The 24,935-nt window shown below is 37.7% G+C and overlaps 1 protein-coding gene across 1 annotated transcript in view; it reads left to right on the top strand.

The window, feature by feature from the left end:
* The window catches only part of CRPPA (CDP-L-ribitol pyrophosphorylase A), a 123,919-nt gene that overhangs the window by 23,716 nt on the left and 75,268 nt on the right, over positions 1–24,935 (top strand). Inside the window, exons 3-4 of the mRNA XM_075706150.1 lie at positions 1,432–1,581; positions 20,540–20,644. Coding sequence (XP_075562265.1) covers positions 1,432–1,581; positions 20,540–20,644 — 255 coding nt within the window. The remainder of the gene's footprint in view (positions 1–1,431; positions 1,582–20,539; positions 20,645–24,935) is intronic.

Raw genomic sequence — 24,935 nt, 5'->3', positions numbered from 1 at the left:
TAGAGCTCATAAAATGCTCAACATGCTGACTGCATTCTTCTTTGTTTTATTGTTCAGTAGCGTGAAAGGGGGAGGGAAGAGAACTAGTTCTTCCTCTTCTGAGAGGGGGAAAAAAAACTGGGCCTCACTTTCGGTGTCTCATTCTGCCACTGTATGCTTACCTGAGGTCAGAAGTCTTGTAAGAACGGACAGGACTTGTACGTATGAGGGCAGGATTTGCCAACAGAAGATAAAACAAATCAACAATAACAGTGCTCTTATGTGTTAAGATCTGTTTGGGTTTTTTTTTTTTTTTTTTTACTGTGTCAAAGCTCACTAGATCTCGGAAGATCTTCTATGGCTGCAGTGAAAAGTGTCAGAATTCACCATCGGGAATGGTTTTCTAGGTATACTGATTTAAGATGTTGCATAATTCCAGATGCTTTGGAACAGCATCAACTATTCTTTTTTATTATTCTTAAAAATAGATAATGAACATTATAGGGTAAGGATGCCATTCTCAGTGGTTAGCATTGTTAGGGAGTGTGCTTTTTGCCGAGTGACTTGATAAGCAATGTTCTGCCATTGCATCCTTTTCTTCATTATTGTATGGACAAGTCCTGTCCCAATTGCCCTTAGCTTCATATATGGTTCATGTGAACATTTGATAAGTGACTGATGAAGTGTGGGTAGCTTTCTGGTATCAAAATGACTAAAACCAGCTGGGAGAGTTCTGTTTCAGAGGCACCGTAGATCTTTAATACTATATATTGATGAAAAGATCAAAGATATACGTTTAATTGGTTTCAAATCTAAGCAAAACCAAAACTGAAATATAAGCATTTGAATATCTGTTCTGGGACACAGTGCTGCTGGATATCGAATGCGTTCTGATGTATATACTGTGTTCCCAGTGACCTCACTGGTAAGTGTGGTTGCTCAGTATTTCACAGGGTGAATTCAACACAGAGGAGCAAGCTCAATTTTCTGATACTTTTCTTGTTGCTTATTTCTGAGCTATTCAGCCAAATTGAAATCTGTGAAAGCAATAGGTGTTGTGGATTCTCAAGACCTCTCACGTGTGTCTTGTGCTGTTTGATATCTGAATAGGCCTAGAACTGTCCTCACAGAAACCACCTAATATGTATGTAGAAGAAAGTCTGAAAAACAAACATCTCAGACCTGTACGTGTATTTGCAGTAGATGTTTATGAAGGACTTAAGATTTTTTTTTTTTTTTAAATTGGCCTCTGTGTACTTATACAGTTTTCCATTGCTATATTCATGTTAAAAGTCTCATAGAGACTAAGTAGCATGACTTACACATTATGAGATATATAAAAGATAAATAACTAGAAAATCTATTTTAAAGCTCTTACTCTTTTGACTGCATCTATCTGATATACATTAATATTAATAACATTTAGGACTTTCTTTGTGTTTTTTTCCACAGGCAGCAGGAGCAATTCGTCCTCTAGTTTCTACTGTTATTGCCTCTGCTGCAGATGGCTGTTTAGACCACTCATTGGAACGTGCCAGGTACAGAGCGAGTGAAATGCCTCAGGCTTTCTTGTTTGATATAATCTATGAAGCATACCAACAGGTAAGACTTTGAGACTTTCTAAGACTTTTTTCCAGTTACTTTAGTTAAAAAAAAAAACCACAAAACAAAACAAAAAACCCACAACCCTCCCCCCGCAAAAAAACCCCAAAAACCCCACCAACCCCCTGCAAAACAAAAAAAAAGCCCCAACAACTCTATTTTTCTCTTCTTTCAAAAATAGTTTCAGCATCTGTTTCAGATCACATCAAACTATGTGTATTACTTCTGTGTAGCCTTTTGATGAAAATGCTTTATCGTTCTAATCTATTCAAGTTTTTTGGTTATCGAACTGCCAAATACAAGAGGGGGTGAGGGGACTAAACTATTGGAAAGACAGATTTTAATTTTTATTGCACATTAAATAGATTACTTAAATGAGTGGGTTAATGTGTTTAAAGTTAGGTATGCATTAAGCATGTATTGTTGACTGAGAGTATCAAAGAGTTTTGAATGCCCAGTGTAATAATGGCATTATATAATAATATGATGGGATACAAGCTGTTCTAAAGTATTGGGATAAAATATTAACTTGACACGTCTAGGTAAATAAGTGTTTAATTTGTTTTGTGTTGTGTGTGTATTGTTAGTGGCTGGAAATTGTATCAATTAGTGGCTGAAAATAATGTTTACTTAGTCTCTGTTGTAATTCTCCATTTTTTTTCCTAATATATTGCTTTAACATCATCTATATTTAAGAAAATAAAAATTGTGAGTAGTGTATTAAACCCTGACTCTTCTGCCTTTATCCCTCTTGAAGACTGCTTTCGTTTGCCCCACCCTGCATTCACAGTTTACTGGAAACACTCCAGGCTTTCGTCTCAGCATTCTACTTCCTTTTCAGTCATCACCTTGTGGAAATTGCCTGTCCTCCAGGTATCTTCCAGACTGACTGGAAGCAGACCATTTCTTCTTTTGTCACTTGGAAGGAATTATTTTTCACTCCAGTAATGCTGCCAGTAATGCTTCCCATCAGTCTTTCATTTCTAAACAACCAAATTACTGATACACACCTACAGAGAGTACATAGCTTAGAAGTCACCAACAACAGAACAAATGCGTGGACAAGCCATGAAGAATAAACAGCTGTTTATTTGTTTAGTAATTGTTTTACTTAGAAATGTTAGCACAAAGTCTATGTCATACCCTTTATGCTTGATACTTGAAGCTGTTCTTAGATGCTGAAGATGAAGGGCTGTCCAAGATGAAGAAAGAGCTACTCAAGTGATTGGACTGGCTCCAACCTTTTTACTTCTGATGGGAAGCAGGGGGATGTTCTTGGTGTATATGATAACATACAGCTGATACTTCTAAGTGAGACTCTATCTTGAATGTAGCGGGCATGCTTGTGATAAAGGCAGCATATATGTGCATAGAACACATCTCAAGAGACAACAGCTACTGTTGGTTATGCAACTGTTTCTTGTTGATGTGTATCTCTTTTGGCAAATTGCATGTTTATGTGTTGTTTCTCCCCACTCCCCCAACTCCTCCCCCCCCCCCAAAAAAAAAACCCAACCCAACCCCCTATTTTTTCCTACTGTGTTTGCTCTTAGTTTGCAGATACAGTAGAGCTGGCAAATACATAAAAAGCTTTTTGCCTTGCTCAAAAGACAACTGTATTTGCAGTCCCTGTGCTCCTCTGAATAGTGTTCTCTTCTCACATATGCATTCCATCAGTCGTCTTTTTTGTATCCCTGCTCTTTCAAGAACAAGCCACCAAAGTTGTTAGCAAGCAACCAGGGCTATGGTTCCTTGTCCCCAGTTCCCTTTACATTGGCTAAGTTCTGGTCATTTGCGTGCTCTGTGCCTTGGAGCTCTGGGAAGGATAACACTTTGCTAAACCTCTCAACTCATATTGTTTGCTAATTATTTATGTTTCAATGGTGCCTAGCTGTCCAAGTCAAGGATTAAGACCCTATTGTTCTGGGAACTGTACAAACAAATAAAAAAAGATAGATAATCGTCCTGAAAAACTTAGTCAAGCTACCGTAGGACAGATTTTTGTAGGAATGGATGCAGCTTATGATGCTTCCTAAATATTAACATATCCATCATTAATTCCCACAACAACCTGGTGAAGTAGGTAAGTATCATTGTACAGATGAACAAAAAAAGATAAAATAATTCCATTACTCATGTTGCAAGTCATTCACAAAGCTGGGAATGGAATTCATTTTGGCTGACTCAGCATGGGATCGTGATCCCACTCCTGTGTGTTTTATACAGTTGTGACCTTTATGCAACAACAGTGTGGGGAAAAACAAGTCAAACATGCATTCCTTAGAAAGAAACTGTCCTTTTAAATTATTGCTTCAAATAACATAGGCTTTTCAGTTACATTGTGGGTAATGTGGAATACTGCTTTTGAACTCCGTCTCTATTTAAATACATATCTGTATGATGATACGAGTAGATAGATTTAGAAAGTTTACTTCCAGATGTGTTCTTTTTCATGAATGTAAGATCTCTGAGTATCTTGACTACTAAGTTGCAACATTCAATTAAAGGTCAGTTCTCTGATCCTTACAAGTTTGCCATCTGTAGTCTCTCTTGCTCTTCTTGTTTGGTACCAATCTGTGCAGAGCAGACTAGTGCTCCTTCTCCTTTTATTGTTATTTTGAGTGTATTTAGAACTAGAAAGGAATAAGTTATTAATAGTATTAAAATATGTAAAAATACTTTTGTATGATCTTTATAAAATTAAAAGTAATTTCCTTAGAGAACTTTGTTCATTTCTTGCTTGATTAAAAAATGATAGTAACGATTTGGGGAAAAATACATGCCTTGTACATAAAATTAATTGAAGCAGATACAACAAATGCCAAAGACTGGTTTACGATATTATCTTAAAATATATGTGTAGTACAGTGAATTCCCTTTACACTTAGTGCCAAAAATCCAGCACAGATTTTGAGGACGTTCAGCCAGGTTGTTTGCATACATTTCATTGTGATGCATCTCATTTGTGTGCTGGATCTCAATTTAGTTTTCACTCTTACCTCTTCTTTGTTGCCTAGAACATACATATTCCAAACAGATCTTCTTTGTTCAGATATATCTTGCTTTCTGATTTAACTGTGACAATGTCAAGACTTCTGACATTGTAACTGTTAACTTCTCACCTTTATAGTAGTGCTGTTGAAACCTTTTAAATTTTGTTGCTCAAAAATTGCAGGCACTTCGTTGTCATTGTAATGACTTTGAGAGCTCATTAAAACATTCTTTATCACTTGCATATCTGATATTTAAGCCCCCTTTAACAGGGCTTTTCAAAGGTTAAAAACCAGTACTTTTATTTTTTTAATGCGACTTTTCTGGCTTTGGGTTTTCCTTATTACAACCACTTTGCCAAAAATAAGAAAAAACGTTGGATTGGAAGTGACATCAAATTAGAGTCTGTTTGGTCAGTTACTGAGAAACGGGGTTAAGTATTCCATCCATTACCTCTGAAGTATGCTATGAAATAATTTCCGTTGGGTTTCTAATTTTTGTTCATGTTGTGTGAGAGAATTAGGTTCTGCAAGAAGGTATGCAATATATTGTTTTCAAAAGGGTTTCTTGTTACCACTAGTCACGTCTCCTTTTGCTAGGTGTATTAACTTGAAATCTTCTGTTCTTTGGGACAGTCCTCCTCTCACAATTCCATAATGTTTCTTGATCCTGGTGGGGGAAATTACTTCATCTTTTTACTCTGCTATTGTAAGGTAGCCAAGGACTTCTGCCTGCAAAATCGGGTTGGTTTATTGGTTTTAATCCCCAGAGAAGTAAATAAATCTGAAATGGAAAGAGCAATCCAGAAAATGTTAGTGAGGTACTGGATACTGCTAGGTCTTCTGATGGTTAATTCTGAATAATTTTTTAACCATACTGAAACAATAGTATAGATTTATGAAAATATTTCCTTAAAAATAATCTCAGACTTTTTCAGTTAGCATCAATTTTAACATCAATTAATGGTGGAAGCAGCTTTTTTTGATATGTCTGTGTATATGCCTGAGAGGGGAAAAAAATAGACATTCAGAGGTCCCATATTTTTACTTTTTTATTGGGGAATGCAAGCAGTTTGAGAACCATTGTGCCTTTTTGTGATGCAGCAGGTAAGTGGAGGTGCAACAGGAAAGGGAAAGCTTTTCAGTCGTCTTCTACCTTAAATGATAATTGCTCCAATGCAGCAGGATCAGAAGACCACTGTTCAGGGAATAGCTACTCCTTCCACTCCAGAATAGTGATACTGATTTTAACATTTTATAAAGTTTCTGTTACATTGGTATACACTTTACTTTTAACTCAGGATACCTCTTGGCCCCTGTATTGGACATCACATAAGCCAGACTAAAAACATTTAAAGTCAATATTGAAATTAAGCAACTGTTCAAAGCCCACAACAGCCAGTGGAGCTAAAATGAGGTCTTGATCTTAAAAGGCCTCACTACGCTGACTTGTGTATCATTAGATAGAGCATTTAGCTATAATAAATGAATAGGCATAATGGGATTTTGGCAGATACAGGTGCCTACCCCGTATGTGACGCTGCTTAATGCTTTCTGTTGCAAGTCTCTGTGTTCAGTTGGTTATATGAAGCATGGGAAAACAGCTGTTTACTTCTATTTCAGAGAAGTATTCTGATGCCTCCACTTTGTAGTAGGACTTTGGAATTTGGCATTGGGATGGTCCTGAGGTGAAAAAAGGATGAATTATACAGGCCTCCTTATACAAGCCTGTGAGTGTTACCGTGTCACTCATCATATATATGCCTCCTCAACTCATATTCTTATGAAGTACAGCACTGCTTTCATGCTCTTCAATTTCCTAAATTTATAAAATTTATAAATTTATAAAATTCATAAAAGTTATAGCTTTTATTTGTATGATGCATGTTTGATGCAAGGTGAACAAGTGACAGATGCGAAAAACTGCAAGGGGCGAAGGAACTGTATTGATAATGTGTGTGGTATCTCGCAGGCAGGAGGCTTTACCTTAGCCAGGGGTTTTGCTTGGGATGTTGAGTAAAAGGCCATTTAAATGTGTTAAGGGGATAAACATAATGTTGCATCAGTGCTCTTAGTTCTGGTATGTCCTAATTAGTGAGTTTTTGTTTCCTGCACAATGTAATCAACCATACCACTAACTTTCAGTAAATATTAGTAGTGGACAAGTTCAACTTTTTAAAATAAAAAATGCAAATCTCTAATAACTAGTGAAACCTGTGGAAAAGTTGTAAAACTGCAGAACCCATGAGTTACTTTGATTCTAACCTACCTGGGACAAAAACAGCCAGTTGGATTTTTTTTTTAGGTTAATAAGAATTAAATTCCTGATCTTTGGAAATGCATGTTTCTTTTCTATTCCTATCAGCCCTAAGGGAAATCAGAAAAGTTTAAGTGTTAATTGAAAATCCACCCTTTCCAAAGATAGCAAATAAAGGATAAATTCCTTAGACCAGACTTGTTCATTTTTGTTTAAGGTAGTTTCATGTTTCTGTTCAGCTTTAAATTAAATAGGAGCAAATGCGAAGTATGATCCTGTAAGCCTGGGAGGAGGAGGGTGGGGGGAAGACTTCACTTACTAGAAGTCAAGCGTTCCCCTGGAGCAGTATCTTTTAAGGAATTAGAGTATCAGGAAGCCAGGTAGACTGCCTTTTTCCTTTAATCAGAGTAGGCTGAGACTTATTTCTGTAATACCTGTTTCTGACATATTGTGAAATGCACAGAGATCTCAGGGACCTTTTGTCTTTAACACAAAGCATCTTCTTGTGTCATGTCACGTTACTGTACAGAGTAACACAACTACAGTATACAAAGGCTGAAATACCCAAACTTAACAAAGCACTGTGTGTTTGAAATGTATCTGCCAAAGTAAGGAAGGTAGCAGGAACAATTAAAAAGCTTTGCCTTTCCTGATCTGGCAAGAGAAACAACTGAAAATGGAAGCAAAAGAGGAGCAGTATGTAGAAGATCCTGACTAGCTTCCATGTCAGAGATGTAAACAAAAAGCCTAGGGAAGATGGTATGATGGTTAGAGAGTAGTCAGCATGAATGCTGGGGATACAATGGAATTGCTCACCACTGTGACTGGTCTCATGAAGCTGAGGACCTTGTAAGAGGGAAGAGGTACACACAGCTGGAGAAAGGGTGGGACATGTTAGGTGGCTGTTCTGCAGGAATCCTTCACATGTGGATGGCATGGAAAAGTGATCACTATTAAAAGATAGAGTGATGGGTTTATAAAAATCTTAATTTTAAAAAATAATTTTGATACACAGGGGTTTTTTTTCTGGTAATCTTTTATACGTTATTTTACACTTAGCCTCAAGATATTCTGTACCTGGGAAAATTTACCACAAAAGCTACACCATTTTTTTGGGGGGTTTGTATTGCATATGTAGTTAGCTTAATCATCTGTTGATAGTAGACCTTTTGTAGATTATGGAAGTTTATATTTAGCTAATCAGAACAAGGAAGCTGAAATAAAAAAATAAAAAAAAAATAGGAACAGGAAGCAGGAATATTCATTGAAGGAGGATGAGCTTCAACATGTTTAGAGATGTATCTCTGATGCACGTCTATAACCTCCTTACAGATACCCACTAGGAACAGACTGACCTTAGGGGTTCTATCAAATCTGTGTAGAAACTATGTAGAGATTAGTACTTTTTGGGACTACAGTGAATTAATACATCTGTTCATAGCCAACATTACCCACTTTCTGGATAATAAGCAATCACATTTACTTATGGGATGTTACAGCATCTGTCTCTATAGGAGAGAGCTGCTATATATAAGCATAGTAATGACAAGATACAAAATAATAGTGTGTCAGGGAGAATCATGCAAATACTTTGATGCTAAATTCTGGGAGGCAGATGTTCTTCTACTTCCCCAAAAAATCATTACAAGATGTCCCCTGATGGGGTTGACATGGGGAGAAAAGATTCTGCAAACTGTCCAACCTGGTCCTCAGTAGAAGAAAAGGATATCCCAAAATTGTTCTTGTCTAACAAACCCCTGAGAATGTTCAGGGAAGATTTTGCCAGAGTGAGAAAGGAAGTTGGCTATTGTTAGGCCCATTGTAGAAGTATTTGCTCAAAGTATTGTCTTTTCTGTATGTAAATAGTAGGGAGTGTATTCCATGTGGATTTTGTAAACTTCTGAAGTGCTTTTTGAAAGGGCACAGTATTACTGGGATTCTTCTTCAAACATGTGTGAAGCATTTTAGCATCCTCTGTAGCGGGGAAGTGGAGTCAGCTGTAGCAATTTAGTAATATTTTGGCATAGGTCAGGCAAGTCCTTCGAGGCAAAATGTCTAGACTGATTTGGGGATTTTCCTGTGGGTTCATTCTTTGTTAAAGAAATCAATGTCTGTCAAATTAACATTTCCAGGAGCAACAGGCAAATGAACAGTAGCGGACAAACTGTTGACTAAAACCTTGGCAACTTTGGGAGCAAGGGTCAGATTCAGAAAAAGGACTGAAGGGTCAGAATGTAAGTGAGGCAGAATTTGGGCATTTTAAGTTTAATGATGGACTCCTGAAAAAAAAACATTGCTCACCTCCCTCCTAAGACTAAAGATATCTGAATCTTCCAAGGCACCTCAACTTTTATTTTTTAGCATTCACCAAATATGAAACTTTGTGTATGCCAAGGCATCTAAGTTGTCGCAAGGCTGAACAGTGTAATATTTACCTCCTGTAAACATTCACTCGGAGAAAAAAAAAATTGCCTCATGCTATTCAGTCATGAATTGGTAATATGGGTCAAAACTGTTTGTAGCATAAAAACACTGAAAAAGGGATCACCATTGTTTTTAACATGACAAAACGTAGGTAAGATAGATAGATTTTATTATAAGCTGTAATGGGTTGTTTCTTGGCCTTTATCTTTAAAAAAGCATCAAACATCTTTTATTAAGTGCATGATGTTGTAGGGATGATCATTTTACCTTGTTCTTCTTCAAATGTATTTTGCAGTTTCTGTATGCTCTGTGTGTGTGTGTATGGAGATCCACTTCTTTTTCCACCATCCCCAGCTTTGGTCACCCACTTTGCTTTTGTATTTTGTAGTTACACGTTCAGGTCTTATAAATATATGCCATGTAACATCATTGTTGTGTTTTTCCTAGTTCTGCACTCTAGTTTGTGTCTATAGGTTTTCTTCCTTCTCATCAACTGTATTCTGAAATACTGAATCAAGAAGTGATTTGTGAATTAGACAAGAGCTAGCTAACATAATAGTAATCTACTACTTGTATGATTTGTATGAGGACAGTACTGCAAGCCAATGTTGTTCTTTGTATGGAGTCCTAAAGGCAATGTACTTCCATCTGCCTATGAAATGTAAGAGGTAATTACAGTTTTATTGTAACTACCTCCTTGACTGGTCCAAGTCAATCTACTTGGCTGAATAGTAAAGTAGCATGGATTATTTCAGTTTGTTGAAATTCCTACTGTAGTTCCTTTGATGGTATAATAATACAGATTTTAATTAGCTGTATACTAGTATCAAGATGGGGAATATTGGTGAATTTTTCAACATGCAATCTAGGCATATGAAATAACCTAACAAAGGAAGCCTTTCTGCTGATTTGTCCATGGGTCAGTAGGATTTTAGATCTGATTGTTTGACAAGGAAATCTGTGTATCTCCTAAATGTTGAAAGAAAACATAGTATCTCATTTCTCCTTCCATGAGAGTTTTTACTTTATTAACAGCACCTTTTCATTGTTGTGGTCCATTTTGGCTTCTCTGGTTTTAGTCCCATTTAAAAAATTATTTATTTGGAACTTCAGTAGAACCTGAGTTCTGTTCCATTTCATTCTGGATGAAAATTGGTAATTTCCTGGTTTTGATGCAAAATTGTAATGGAGCTAATTTTTTAATAATGCAGTTTGGCAAGATTTTGATCTGCCTTTCTCCATTCATCTTCAGGCTGATGCACACAGACTGTTGCTTAATTACAGGGGTGTCAACCCTACCTAAATGAATATCCAAATTTGTACAGTCTTCAGGTTGTAGTTCTGAGATGTTTTCCAGAGAGATTTTACAGTTAGTTCATTTGGCATCATTTTATCCTAGCAACTTTGTCCTGAGATTTAGAGGAATAAATATTTTCTTCTGTTTCCCTATCCTTAAAACCTACCCAATTCTACAAAATTCTTTTCAGGTTAAATATACAAAATGAATTTTGTCAGTAATGCTTTCATTTATTCAAAACCTGAAGCTAGATTGGTGGTCTATTGAGAAAACTATGCTAGTTTAGATAGCTCTGTACTTGATTAGTTCTTTGGCGCAATGGTAGAGCCAGGATATTGTATGAATCCCCACCTTGCCCTAATTAATTTCTGCCACAAAAATGTTTGGAGAAATTCTAATGCCTTGCATAAGAAAAAAATAAAAAGTTTTTTTGCTAATGGGATAATTACTTCCATTTTATGGCACTCCTCATCCTGGAGGATCTCAAAGCACTTTGCGAGCTCATATGTTGGCTCTTGGAACTGTTTGGTGCGGTGGTGCAAAGCTGCCACACCCCGGGTGAAATCTGGCATCTCTGTAGCAGTGAAAAGGCATTTTGTTTTCAGATGTAATTTGGAGGGTGTATGTTAGGGAGACACATGCAATTATTCAAGTTGGAAATTAGACTGGATTACAAGAGTATTGTTGTAAGTGTTACTGGATTTACCCCGATAAGTGTACTGTATCCACAAGAATGACCCGTCTGGCACAGGCTCAAAAAATGCTGAATACTGAGCAAGAATCACTGTATCCAGCATATGGGAGACCACCCATCTAAATTGTCATCTGCTGCTTGTTTTGAGAGAACAAAGAGGAAAACAAGGTAGTGATGCTAGACCCTTCAATCTCTTAGCTACTGACAGTTTAGTGTATTGAAAGGCAAGGACAAGGACCATTTATGATCTTGCATAATTTCAAGAGGTGATTCTCTTAAGTAAATTGTTCCAAGAGTGAATAGTCTTATCTGTTAAAAAAAACATTAAAAATAAAACATGCATTTTAACTTGGCCTGGATTTGGCTCACCTCTGCTTCTAAGCCTGATTAAATTATTTGTTGGTTGCTTAATTTTAGAACTTGATATATTTAGAAATCTCTTTACTGGAAGAATGTGAACAATCACTTCTTTACATTTTCTTAGAGTAGCCTAAATAATCTGTAGTTTTCTACATTTGGACAAGATTCTTTGTCTTGTCCATATAACTCTTTTCCAAGTGTTTTTCCAATTTACAAGGTAATTTTTTAAAGTGTAAACAATTGTGTGTCCTAACACACTACTTTGACTACTACTGTTGTCACATAGGATATTGACATTTCCTTATTTCTTCTTGACATTGTAACTAAAATATGACTGTTTAAAAAGCCAAAATTATATATGAGGTCTGAAATTTCATGTTCAGCTACATGCTCAAAATGACTCCTGTGTCCTTTTCTGGTATCAGAAGAATCAATACTGTCTCATGGTGACTCAGGACCCGTTTTGTGAAGTCAGTCTAATTAATAACTAGCTCTTAGTTGCATCAGGTATTTCATCTTCATAGCAGCACCATTGTTTATTCTCACCTAGTTTGTATGCTCATTTTCATTATGCTAGTTTGTGTGGACTTTGGAGTAACGTTAACAATATATCTACTGGTGTGGCACAGAGGGAAAGACTGAGGTTTGATTTTTGGTGATCTGTTACTGTTTCAGGATTGTATGTGTAAAGTGGGACTTTACCAACAGTGATACGCATCCCAGTTGCCGGTCACATGGACACAATGCATGCACAGTCCTGGCTGCTAGGGTGCCTTGTGTCCACACTGCAAATGATGTGCTTTAGCAGGTGCCCTTGCATATGACTTTGACCTTGACTGCACCAAAAGGGAAATGCCTTTGAGCTCTCCAGCAGCATAGTCAAGTGCATTTTGTATGATTCTGAGTAGGGATGAAGGAAAGACTTGCACCAAAAAGAACCTCTCCTGCACACTAAATCAGTACTGTAGACACAACCCTTGACATTTCTTGTTTGTGCCTACTGGTACCCTTTCCTCAGCAAAGCACCTCCAGTTATTCTTGATTAAGTTATTATTCCTTAATAGCAAAGCTGCACTTTTTTCCATTCTCTCTACAGGTTGATCATGGTTTGTCTAAGACAACATAGCAGACCTCTTTTTCTGGAAGGACTGAATTATGGATTACTCTGGGTACATAGGGGTTAGGGCGCTCTGTCTAATTTTCAAACAGAACTAGGGTCTTTCAGAATGATAGTATTAGTGGTTTTATGATTTTGGTATAAAGTTGAGCACATATACTTCTTTTACAGGATAATTGGTTTGTTTGGACCTCTCCTTTTGCAGAGACAGAAGCCAGTTGAAGAGTAGGCTTTAATCATAGAATCGTTTAGGTTGGAAAAGACCTTTAAGATCATCAAGTCCAACCATTAATCTAACACTACCAAGTCCACCACTAAGCCATGTCGCTAAGCACCATATCTACGTGCCTTTTAAATACCTCCAGGGATCGTGACTCAACCACTTCCCTGGGCAGCCTGTTCCAATACTTGACAACCCTTTTGGTGAAGAAATTTTTCCTCATATCCAGTCTAAACTTCCCCTGGCACAACTTGAGGCAATGATTCAAACACTATCATAATAAACCTGTAGGGTATCTGCAAGTATCTTAAGGCATAGATTTAAGAACAGAAAAGATAGCTCTTACACTTTCTCAAAAGAATTTTAAAACTTTCTTTTATCTAGAGTCACACTTAGGATGCTGGGGCTAGGACTGAGTCTTATGATTGTACTTCAGCTTCTGTTTCATTTTGAGGTCAGAGCTAGAAAATGACAGTCAATAAAATTGATAACTTTTCTAATTGTCTAGTTACCTTATTTCAGTGTTTTTGTTGTAGCGATTCCTTGATGAATTTAAATCAAAGTAAATGAGATTTTTTCTTAGCGGTTTTGATAGAATAGGACACTGAAAACAAGGGGTTTTCAATCTAGCTCATTAGTCCTACATCTTATCCTTTGGTTACAGAATCATGTGTGATTTGTTGCTTAGAAGAAAGTTGAAGGAACCTGTCCAAAATGGAGAGAGATACTGACATAAAAATTTTGTTCCTAGATCTTACACAATGTTTTTGTTTAATTTATGCTAAGTGCAAAATTTGATATAAATATTTGTTCTCTGCATCCATATGCATTTCAGAATCTCACTGAGTTTCTGCTTTTACATATTGTGACTGAGTTTTTCAAGCAAATTAGTGTTTAAAGAAAAAAAAAAAAAAAGAGCGGAGTTATCCCCAATCTTGGGTACTAGCTCAAACTTTAAACAGTGATAGGGAAAGCAAATTTCATGTTGCCCACACTGTGTGTTCATGTTCTGCATTCTTGCCTATGGGACTCCTACTGCCTAGCAGCAAGTTGTATACAGTGAACAGCAATTGTCAGCCTCAACATAAAGAGAGATTGTAAACTGCTTTCAAAGACGACTAATAAGAAAATGCATGGCTGATGACTTAAGAGCTCATATGCCTACAGCAGGAGTACAGAACATGGTTGCTGGTGATGGCAGCATGGACTCTGTTCATTGACCCAGGACATTTATTCCAGAAAGGGAAGAAGCAAAATTACTCTTTCATTTGTAACTTTTACTATTAAAAAGATACTTGAAAGCATTACTTGTTTTTAACCCTTGTCTCAATAATATTTTAAACCTTCTATTGCACATTTTGTTCAATTTCATAGAATCATTTAGGTTGGAAAAGCCCCTTAAGATCATGATTTCAATTAGAATTGATGGAGGCGTAGAGATGTCAATGATGTTAAGTCCCTATATAGTTTTTGAAAAAATCAGTGAGTGTGAGGAGGAGGGAAACCCAAATGAATGCCTTCACTTGAGAGGAGGCTGGAGCCTCCGAGCCTTCAGGCTCTTAGACCTTCAGCTTTGTGGCTGAAATGTGTTCAGCTGTTATCTTCTGTTTTTCTTGGTCATAGACCTTTTAGTGTATGGGATCCTGGAACCAACCAATGCATATGTTCTTTAAAGGGTATTTAGCGGACTTAGAAGCAACTATAGTACCAAAATATTTCAGTGGGCAGTCAGGAAGTATTCAGGGGATCCGATGGTAGAGTGCAGGGAAATCATGGCATGTACGGAGGGGGCACTTGCAGTCACTGCAGTGAAAGGCACTGGGATACAGATACACATCTGTAGAAAAACAGGCTTGCTTAATTCTTTTACAGAGTAAATTGCTGTATCTTTATTCTCTTCACTGTGAAGCTCTACTGCATCTGGATGTATGTCACAGCAGTTTTAATAATTAACTACAGTAGAAATTGCTTCAGAGATGAGCTTATTTGAACTCACATTAGTCTCACTGTTTCCTCATTCACATGTTTCCTCCTGTTTTCTGCTTCTGTTATTTCTCATTTAGCTGTGGTGTATTGCTGTAGGCTGAGTGGTTGCTGCAAATCCACTGTTGGATTCAGCATTTTTTGGTTTCCATGGTAATGAACATGGCAAAATAATTCTTTATAAAATACAACAAAAATAGGCCAATTCATGTTCAGCAAGAGCTTGTGTCTGCTTCTTTTTTAACTTAGTGAAATGTTCCTGATGATGAATGTTCATGATGTACTCTGGCACTTAAGCAGTGGAAACTTGATTTGCAAGGATCTGGAAAAATCATAAAGCTCTGCTATTGTTAATTGGTTATGCATTTTAATTGCAAGTGTTTGATATTGAATCATAGAATGCTTTGGGTTGGAAGGGACCTTTAGAGGTCATCTAGCCCAACCCCCCTGCAGTGAGCAGGGACAGCTTTAACCAGATCAGGTTGCTCAGAGCCCCGTCCAACCTCACCTTGAAGGTTGCCAGGGATGGGGCCTCCACCACCTCTCTGGGCAACCTGTTCCAGTGCTTCACCACCCTCATTGTAAAAAATTTCTTTCTTATGTCTAGTCTAAGTCTATTCTTCTTTAGTTTAAATCCATTATTCCTTGTCCTGTCACAACAGGCCTTGTTAAAAAGATTGTCCCCATCCTTCCTGTAGGCCCCCTTTAAGTATTGGAAGGCCGCAATAAGGTCTCCTCACAGCCTTCTCCTCTCTAGGCTGAACAAGCCCAACTCTCTCAGCCTGGCCTCATAGGAGAGGTGTTCCAGCCCTCGGATCATTTTGGTGGCCCTCTTCTGGACCCGCTCCAACAGGTCCATGTCCTTCTGGTGCTGAGGGCCCCAGAGCTGGACGCAGTGCTCCAGGTGAGGTCTCACCAGAGCAGAGCAGAGGGGCAGAATCACCTCCCTCGACCTGCTGGCCACGCTTCGTTGGATGCAGCCCAGGATACGGTTGGCTTTCTGGGCTGCAAGCGCACATTGCCGGCTCATGTCCAGCTTTTCATCCACCAGTACCCCCAAGTCCTTCTCCACAGGGCTGCTCTCAATCCCTTCATCCCCCAGCATGTATTGATATCGGGGGTTGCCCTGTTGTTATAGAATGGATTTACATGGGAGAGTAAAATGGAGACACTTGCTGCTGACAATGGAAAAAGTACTAAAGATGACACAGCCAATGGTTACAGAAGTGTAAAAGACTGGCTCTATACAGGCTTTAAAGTTACCTGTGTAAAGGAGCAAATATGCAGATTTTCTTTCAGTTTATACATAAAAAAATATTGATTTTGTTTCCTTATTATAAAACTAAGGAATGATGAAAAAATAAAATGACAGTGTGGTAATTAAAATTTTTCTTGCGTCTGTGTTTGTTCTGTTTTATGGTGACCAGTTCCCGTATATCCATTCAAAATCTTTTATCAGTATAAAGATACAGTAAAATAGTGCATGTTAACAGTAAAAGCAATTGCTAATGTTATATACTGCTTCTTTATAATTTTACTTTTTCAAAATACTATATTGGAAACAAGTTAGCTTATGGACTATTAGTAAGTACCAGGGAGATACAGTCTGCGTAGCTGCTCTTTTCTCTAACCCCTAGTTCCATGTTTATGGCTAAGCAACAACAGTTTAGCTTGCATTTTAGGAAGTAATATTATTTATCAAAATATTTTCAAACTAATGTAGGGACCAGGGGAAGAAGAATTGGTGTAAAGCTAAAATCTGGATCTCACTCCACCCATAACACTTTATTCAAACATCCACTCTTGGAAAACAAACGAAAAACCACCCACAAAAAAGTCAGTCCCCAAAACTACCTATTAGAATGCCTTTGAATATTCAACAGTTCAAAAGCATTTTTAAATAACATATTTCCCTCTGTGTCATTTAAAGAGCTAAACTAATCTGTTTTCTTTCTTTTGTGGATATGTTTTGTGCCAATATTTCCAGCTCTTTCCACCATTTCAAATCTGTGGTCTGAAACTTAAACTATGTCTATTGTTTCACAAAGCTATGTGTGCACGTCAAGTTTAGTTAACTTACTCTGGCAAACTTTATGTTAAAAAACCTTTCAGTCAAAAAGAGACTTCAGAAATAGTGAGAGTTTTAAACAGAATGTTGTAATGTAAATTGGCTCTAGATGTACAATGAAATACATACAGAAGACTTACGATGAGAATGTTTGCATGCCTGGGTCAGTAAGAATTTTCCTCATAGATATTCTACAACTTTTTATTATAGGCACTCCCTGATAATGCTTAATTTGTTAACTAAATTTCTTAGAGCAATATAGAAGCTTTCAAATTCTGCACCTTAAATACAGATTTTAAATTTCATTTGTGGAGCTGTTTAACATATGCTTAATACATAAACTAATCTGGTCTTGAGCTGATACTTCCATTTCATTGTTCTCCTCTGACATCAGTGTATCAGACTTGCAGAGTAGTACACTGTGACAATATGTTTAGATTTAAACAATTACGGATAATTAGAGTGGTAAATGTCATGATGTACAAGTGTTAGTGAAATATGTTTTTAATTATTACTTTGCTTTGTGTCATATTTCATCCCTTGAAGCCAGCAATACCCTCAAGATGCTTTAGCCCATTTATGGAACTTCTCCACTCTCTACTAATTATCTGTAATTAATACCTTGCTAAAAAGTTGGAATTGCTTAGTCTTGTCCTAGTATCATTTGTTACCCATGTATTTAAAAATGTAATTTAATTTTAATTCAAAGTAAATTCTTTCACAGATAATTTTTTCTGAAATTTTCTCTTGTATTCTGAGGCAAAAGAAAAATATGTTTTTTTTTTTTTAATCCGTATGTTATTCACATTAGTAGAAAATGGTTTGCATTCTACCAGAAAATTTTCCTTAAAAACAAAACAAAAAAAAGGAAACATTTTGGTAATAGATATTTGGAATTGAAAGTTACTAGGCCATTTCTGGTTTCATTGGCAATTTGTCTCTGGACCTCTTTACTTGAGGGATTACTCCATTTCATTTTACACATTTTGGAGGTAGAGTTCCCTATTCCTTTGTATTTTCTGTTGACCTTTTTTGTATCTTGATTATTTAAAGAATATAAATATTTTCTGCTTAATTTAAAAATATTCCAAAGTGCCTTTTTGAAACCTCTATTTTCTTTAGTATTCTGGAAGAAGTCTTCTTAAGTTACTCTGTCTTCTTGTGTGTTTTGTTTAGTTACTCAAAGCGCTTTGAAACTTCTGAAGTATAACACTTGAATTACTTTTCTTTAAGTGGGCTGTGTAAAAGGATCTTCTTTTTGATTGCAGTCATGACAAACTAAAATGACAAAAATTACTAATTTAAATAATATAAAAGTGATAACTATGATTTTTCTAAGATGTCTCTGTGTGTTAGTAATACAACTCTGATGTATAATGCTGATGAGTTCCTTGAATTTCACTGATGCATTATAAAACAAGAATAGAAACTAAAAATTTTCTTTTTTATTAAACTTCTTGAGGAAATAAAAAAAAAAGGCAAGTTATATTGCAGCACTCTCATTTGGATCTTCTTTAACCCACTTAAACTTTTGCATTCTTGACAATTTTGAATTCTTGAATCCTGGAGGAGACTGTGAATGACTGAGCACAGTATCTGGACTGTCACGTTTTATTTGAAACACAAATTTGTAGACACATGGTTAAATTTGACACAGTGGAAGGGTTATTTCAGCTTTTGTAAAGGAAAGCCTATGTGGTGCAGAGCTAATTGTCATTCTTCAAAGAGTTAACCAGCATCTTGTTTGAGGTTGCTGAAGCTGATAACAGCCTACTTGCATAATAAGATGTTTCAGCGAAGCTTTTACCAAAGGCTCTTTAAGGAAACTGAACAGATTTGGGATAAGAGTAAGGATTTACCAGAATAGATTATTTAGAAGATAAGGTTGTTAGAAGATAAGAAACAAGGTAAAGTGCATGGCCAGTTTTCATAGCTGTAAATCACCAGTGGAGTTTTGTGAAGATCTGTGCTGGGACCTGTGCAGTTCATTTTGTTCATAAATAATTTGGAACAGGAAGTGGAGATACCCTTTTTTTTTTTTTTTTTTTTTTTTTTTTCTTCTAGGTAGTAGAGATGAGGGCTAACTAAGAAGATTTTTGGAAGGATGTTATGATAAAATTGATAGGTTAAGTGTATATAAATGTAAAGGAGGGCAAAAGGGTTGATCAAAATTTTGAAGTAGCTTCCACACATGAAATTACTGAATAGATTTTGATCTCTTTACCTGTGGAAAGATGTGAGAAGAGATGTGATGGAGCATTTTGAAGGGCTGAGAAGGTGGTTTTGCACTCCCTTTTCTGTCAGAACAACAGAGCACATGATGAAAAGAGTGATGAAACAGATGGTCCCTGATGCAGGTGCTAAAAAAGTACTGCTATTCAAAAAGTAATAGGGTGAATTCAGGATTCCTGTAATACACTGAGGACTGTTAAGGCAGTCACTTCTGGTTCAATGTGTCCCTCAGGGACTTCTTAACTTAGAGATTTCCTAAGCCGAGATAATAGCTTTATATGAGCCCAAGGGAGTATTTATCCTTGACTATCTGCTGTCAGCCTCTACTAGGCTGGATACTGCGCTAGTCAGCCTGTGGTCTTATCAAATACATCCATTTTTATGAAAGACCCTATCTTAAATTATCCTTCCTTGTTACATGTAATTCATGTTTCTGGATGAATTGGTAATTTAGCAATATGAAAATAGACTAGAACTTTCTTATCTTAATCAGGCCAATTCATCTTGAGGTACTCCTGTCTGATAAGCTCCCAGTTCCCACTTTTGTACCTACTTATGTTTTGGCTCGAGAGATTCTGCTCGCTGCTTAGTTTTCCATTAATAGGATTCTTATAGTCACTAACTGTAGGAAACCAAAGTGCTTGGGAAGTGTGTGTTGAGAGAACAATGCCTGTTCTAGATGACTAAAAAGTGGACAAACTTCTTGGGTTTTGTTAATTTTTTTTTTTTAATTAAATCTGGAAGGCTCATGGAGCAGCATGAAATTCTGCTATTTTGTGTGCAGATGACTGGAGAAAAAATATAGAGGAAAACATGTAAGGAATACGGAGGCTCTTAGTTACTGCCATCCTTTTTTGATGCTGCAAAAACCAAAACAGGCAGGACATTTAAAGAGTCATGCTTCTACAATTTATTAACTTCTTCCCATACGTTGTTGCTAGAAGGTTGATGATTTCTTTTGGTGAGGCCTCAACTCCATCAAAACTTCTTTTTATACGTGTAACTTCTCATTGATTTAATTAACAACATAAAGGTGTAGCAAGATACTTGCAGCACCTAACTGAATTAATTTGTGGTTATAAAGCATTTGTTTATTTCTGTAACATTTTGCTGGATAGCTAGAGTTTGGCATAAGCTGCTTGGAAGGGTTTTATTTCTGATCCATCCTGAACCTACCTAGCTAATACAGCATGTATTATTCTGGACAGGACTGTTGAGATGTAAGGTTTAATTAATGAAAGAAAATCTGTTATTGCTTAAAAGTATGATTTCTTTAAGACTAATTAAGAACATTTATTCTTTTTTAATTACTACAGTGTACAGACTATGACCTGGATTATGGAACTGAATGTTTGCATCTGGCTCTGAAATACTGTAAAACAAATGCCAAACTTGTTGAAGGAACAGCTGACCTCTGGAAGGTAAAGGCAATAATGATCTCTATTTTTTTAATGTGTCTTTTAAAATTAGTAAAATTCACATATTACCATAAAAATTCAGATGTGTTTTCAGTTATAATAGTTAGGCTTTTCCAAATTTCAGAACTGTTTTTGGATTATCATGAGGTTTTTTTAGAGCTCATTGTTGTAGACAGACTTGGGCAGATGTTACCTGAGCTAATCAATGAAGACAGTATTTATCTGGAAGTAGGAAAACCAACTAGGTACTTGAATAACCTGAGAATCTGTAAAACTATAAATCCATAATCTCTAAAAGTAAGAATATTCTTTTGTGAGATGAGCTTTCTCCTGCTATTTTTATATCTTTTGTTGATTTTCCTCCACTTCTCCTATGAGGTTGTCACTTTGTCTCTGGTTCCAAATAGTTGGCTAACAACAGTTTGATTTTTAGAGCAGTTCATTACATTCACTAACACTGTAATGTTTAAGACCTCTTCAAACAATCTTTTAAAATTTTTTTTAAACATCATTCACCTTGTCTGATAACCTGTAGGTTCCTGACGACTGATAATGTGTGTATAAAGGTGCCAAAGGGTATGTCCCTGCTGCTTAAAAGTATCCCATTTCATTGTTTTGGGTGGTGGGACATTATTCTTTCTCAGTAGCTCTTGTCATGTTTATTTTATTTTATTTTATTCATTACCACATTGAAGGATCTGGAAGCAGCTCAAATCACTCCATCTGTCTTTGACAGTAAATTTCCTCCAATGGGACATGATTTCTAATAATATGACAGTAAATCTTACACCAAAAGGTAATTTCCTGAATCTGCAGTGCAAATTTCCTGTGCAATTTAGCAGCAAAATTTACTTACGCGTTGGTTGCATACAGCAACTTCTTTCAATATCTTTCTGGGGACATAGTCTTTCTGAAACAGTATATTGTCTGTTTTCCTATTCAGCCTTCTAAGGGACAGATTATGTCATGCATATTTGCATTACATCACTTTTTGGATGGTTTCATTGTTCTCATTGCAAAGTGTGGTACTTGAAGTGTAACAAAATACATCCATAATGTTCGTTTAGTTCTCTCTAATGTTTATTTAGTTCTTTACTCTCTGTAGACACGACTGATGCCCAGCACATGAAATGTAGTTTTTTGACCTAGAATGAGAGAATAATTAAGACTGAAGGAAGTATCTAGATGTCATCTGGTCCAACAGCTTGCTGAAAGTGGGGCCAGGTTAGTTAGATTAGGCTGTGCAGGGCCTTGTCCAGTTGAGTTTTGAGTATCTCCAAGAATGGAGATTTCACAGACTCTCCTGGGAAAACAATTCCAATGCATATCCCCCTGTATGGAGGAGACCTTTTCGTAATATTTGGTCAGCATTTCCCTTGCTGTCTTTTGCACTGGGAAAGGATGAAAGGGCAACAGAAAGATCTGCAAGAAAAGTGTAGCTTATTCTTCTGTATGGCCATTAATTATGACCCTTCGCCACCCTTCATCTTCTGTTCTTCAGGCTGAACAAGCCAAGTTCTCTCACACCATCTTAGCAGCCCTCTGCTGGGCTTCCTCCTGTTTCTCATTGTGTTATACTGGTCAGCCCAAAACTAGGAACAGTTCTCCAGTGTGTTCTCAAAAGTGCTGAACACAGGGGAATAATCCTTGTATTCCCTGTAATGAAGTCTACTTCCTTACAGCCCAGTCAGTTGGACTCCTTTTCTGCGCTGCTACACACTGCTGACTTATGCTCAGCTTGTCCAGGAGGTCCTTTTCTGCAAAGCTGTTTTCTATGTTTTGGCATCAGTATGGACTGCTGCACAGGGTTATTCTGTCCCAGACGCAGGATGCTGTATTTGTGGTTGTTACATTTCACAAGGTTTTTGTCAGCCCCTTTCTCCAGCCGTTCAGGATCCCTCAGGATCACAAATGAGTATTGTACCCTTGAGCATATTGAATACTTCCCCATTTGTTGTCATCTGTCTGTCTGTCATACTAATTCGCTGAGGGTATTTCCCAGGTCATTAATAAAGATATTAGACAGTATTGTCCCCAGTATCAGCCCCTGAGGAACAGCACTAGTAACCAGCCCCTAATTATGCTTCAGACTTGAGCTTGTGCACACCTCTGTTTTAAAAGAGAATTGTTGAAGTGTTGGTGCCACTCCAACATTGTTGGTGAAGTGAAATCCTGATGCTGTTAACTTTTTCATGTGGGATCCATTGCAGTAGCACTGGACTTTAAAGAGGCCTGTAAACACATGGAAGATGATAACATGTGAAGAGTAAATTCCTCGTAGGTGCTTGGATATTGGACAGAGAACTTTTTTAGCTGGTGGCATACTGCAGAATATAATGGAGGAGGAGATTCAGGCAGGAAAGCTGAAAGTACTGTGGACCAGATGGAAGAGACTGTATTGGGTTTGCGTGGCAAGGTTTTGGTAGTTGGGGGGGCTACAGGGGTGGCTTCTTTGAGAAGGTGCTAGAAGCTTCCCCTGTGTCCGATAGAGCCAATGCCAGCCAGCTCCAACATGGACCCACCACTGGCCAAGGCCGAGCCCATCAGCGATGGTGGTAATGCTGTGATAACACATTTAAGAAGGGGAGGCGGGGTGGGGGAACCCAAAACCTGTGCAACTACAACAGACAGAGGGGTGAGAGTATGTGAGAGAGAGAATTCTGCAGACACCAAGGACAGTGAAGAAGGACAGGGAGGAGGTGCCTCAGGCGCCGGAGCAGAGATTCCCCTACATCCCGTGGTGAAGACCATGGTGAGACAGGCCGCCCATGGAGGTTAGCGGTGCAGCAGATATCCACCTGCAGCCCGTGGAGGACCCCATGCCGGGGCAGGTGCATGCGCCCGAAAGAGGCTGTGACCCCGTGGAGAGCCTGCTCTGGAGCAGGCTCCTGGCAGGACCTGTGACCCTGTGGAGAGGAGCCCACGTTGGAGCAGGTTTGCCGGCAGGACTTGTGACCCTGTGGGAGACCCACGCTGGAGCAGTCTGCTCCTGAAGGACTGCACGTCATGGAAGGGACCCACACTGGAGCAGTTCATGAAGAACTGCAGCCTGTGGGAAGGACTCATGTTGGAGAAGTTCGTGGAGGACTCTCCTGTGGGAGGGACCCCACGCTGGAGCAGGGGAAGAGAGTGAGGAGGAAGCAGTGGCAGAGGCAACATGTGATGAACTGACCGCAGCCCCATTCCCTGCCCCCCTGTGCCACCTGGGGGATGGAGGTAGAGAAATCAGGAATGAAGCTGAGCGAATATGCTATATATAGTATACACAGAGATGCTGGTGCCATATCATTAAAGTACCTATACCTTCTCACATCCTATTCCTTGTCTTATTTTGTAGCTACAAGTCATTTGTGTCTTCTGTGGTTTGTGAAGACATTCAAAGGCATAAAAATGACAAGGTCTGTAAAATAGTAAATTGTTTCTGCAGCAAACACTCATATCAAATTAGAGGCTACAGAGGAAGATAGCTCCTTCCTGCTTGAATAGCACCCTGGTATTGGTCACTCTGTACCGATGTGTTGGCAGGTGACTTGGAGGAGTACCATTAAAGAAGAGAACACTCGTGCTCAGTATGTGCAGTTTGATGAAGTGCAGAAGACTGCCAATTCTCTCAAGTGATGCTTGCCTACAAAATGGTTAGGAGCTATTGCTCTTTGTTACCAATCACTTTTCAGAAGCAGAATTGTCTTTCCTTAGCTGACATAATAATGTCATTTATAATATGTTGTTATTTTTTTTCTGTAAGGCTTTTCGATGCTGAGATAAACTATATTTCATATGCCAAGAACGATGTGCTCCCAGTCTTATTTTTTCAACATGAGGCAAAAAGATATTCCATTCAGATGAATGAGAACTGGGATAAATAATCATTGTTCAGTTGAGGTTTTAGAGGATGTGTAACAGAAAAACTGCAGTCAATTAATAGGTGGAGAACAGTTTCTAAAGTCCAAATATTACAAACCAGTTTCATCCTATGTGGACCTTGACTTTTTAAAGAACAGATCTGATATTTGTAAGAATTCAGTTTATTTATTAGGTGCACAACCTGCATAACATTAAATGACTCAAAGCTGTGTGAAGAAGTTACTTATGTGTGCATATATGTTGTTTTCTTGAATTAACTCTTAGTTATTCTGTCTGAGCACTGTCTACTTACAGTGCATTAGAAAAAGTAACATTTCAAAGTCACTTACCAGTGGAGCTGAAGCAAGAGATAGTTTGTTTACTTTCTGGTAGCAAATTACAAAATTGAAATCATTCTTTGTAGTGACAACAACCAGGCAGGAACATTCAA

This window comes from Pelecanus crispus, chromosome 2 (assembly GCF_030463565.1).
Source record: "Pelecanus crispus isolate bPelCri1 chromosome 2, bPelCri1.pri, whole genome shotgun sequence".
NCBI lineage: Eukaryota > Metazoa > Chordata > Aves > Pelecaniformes > Pelecanidae > Pelecanus > Pelecanus crispus.
This window is presented reverse-complemented; position numbering and strand designations above follow the sequence as displayed.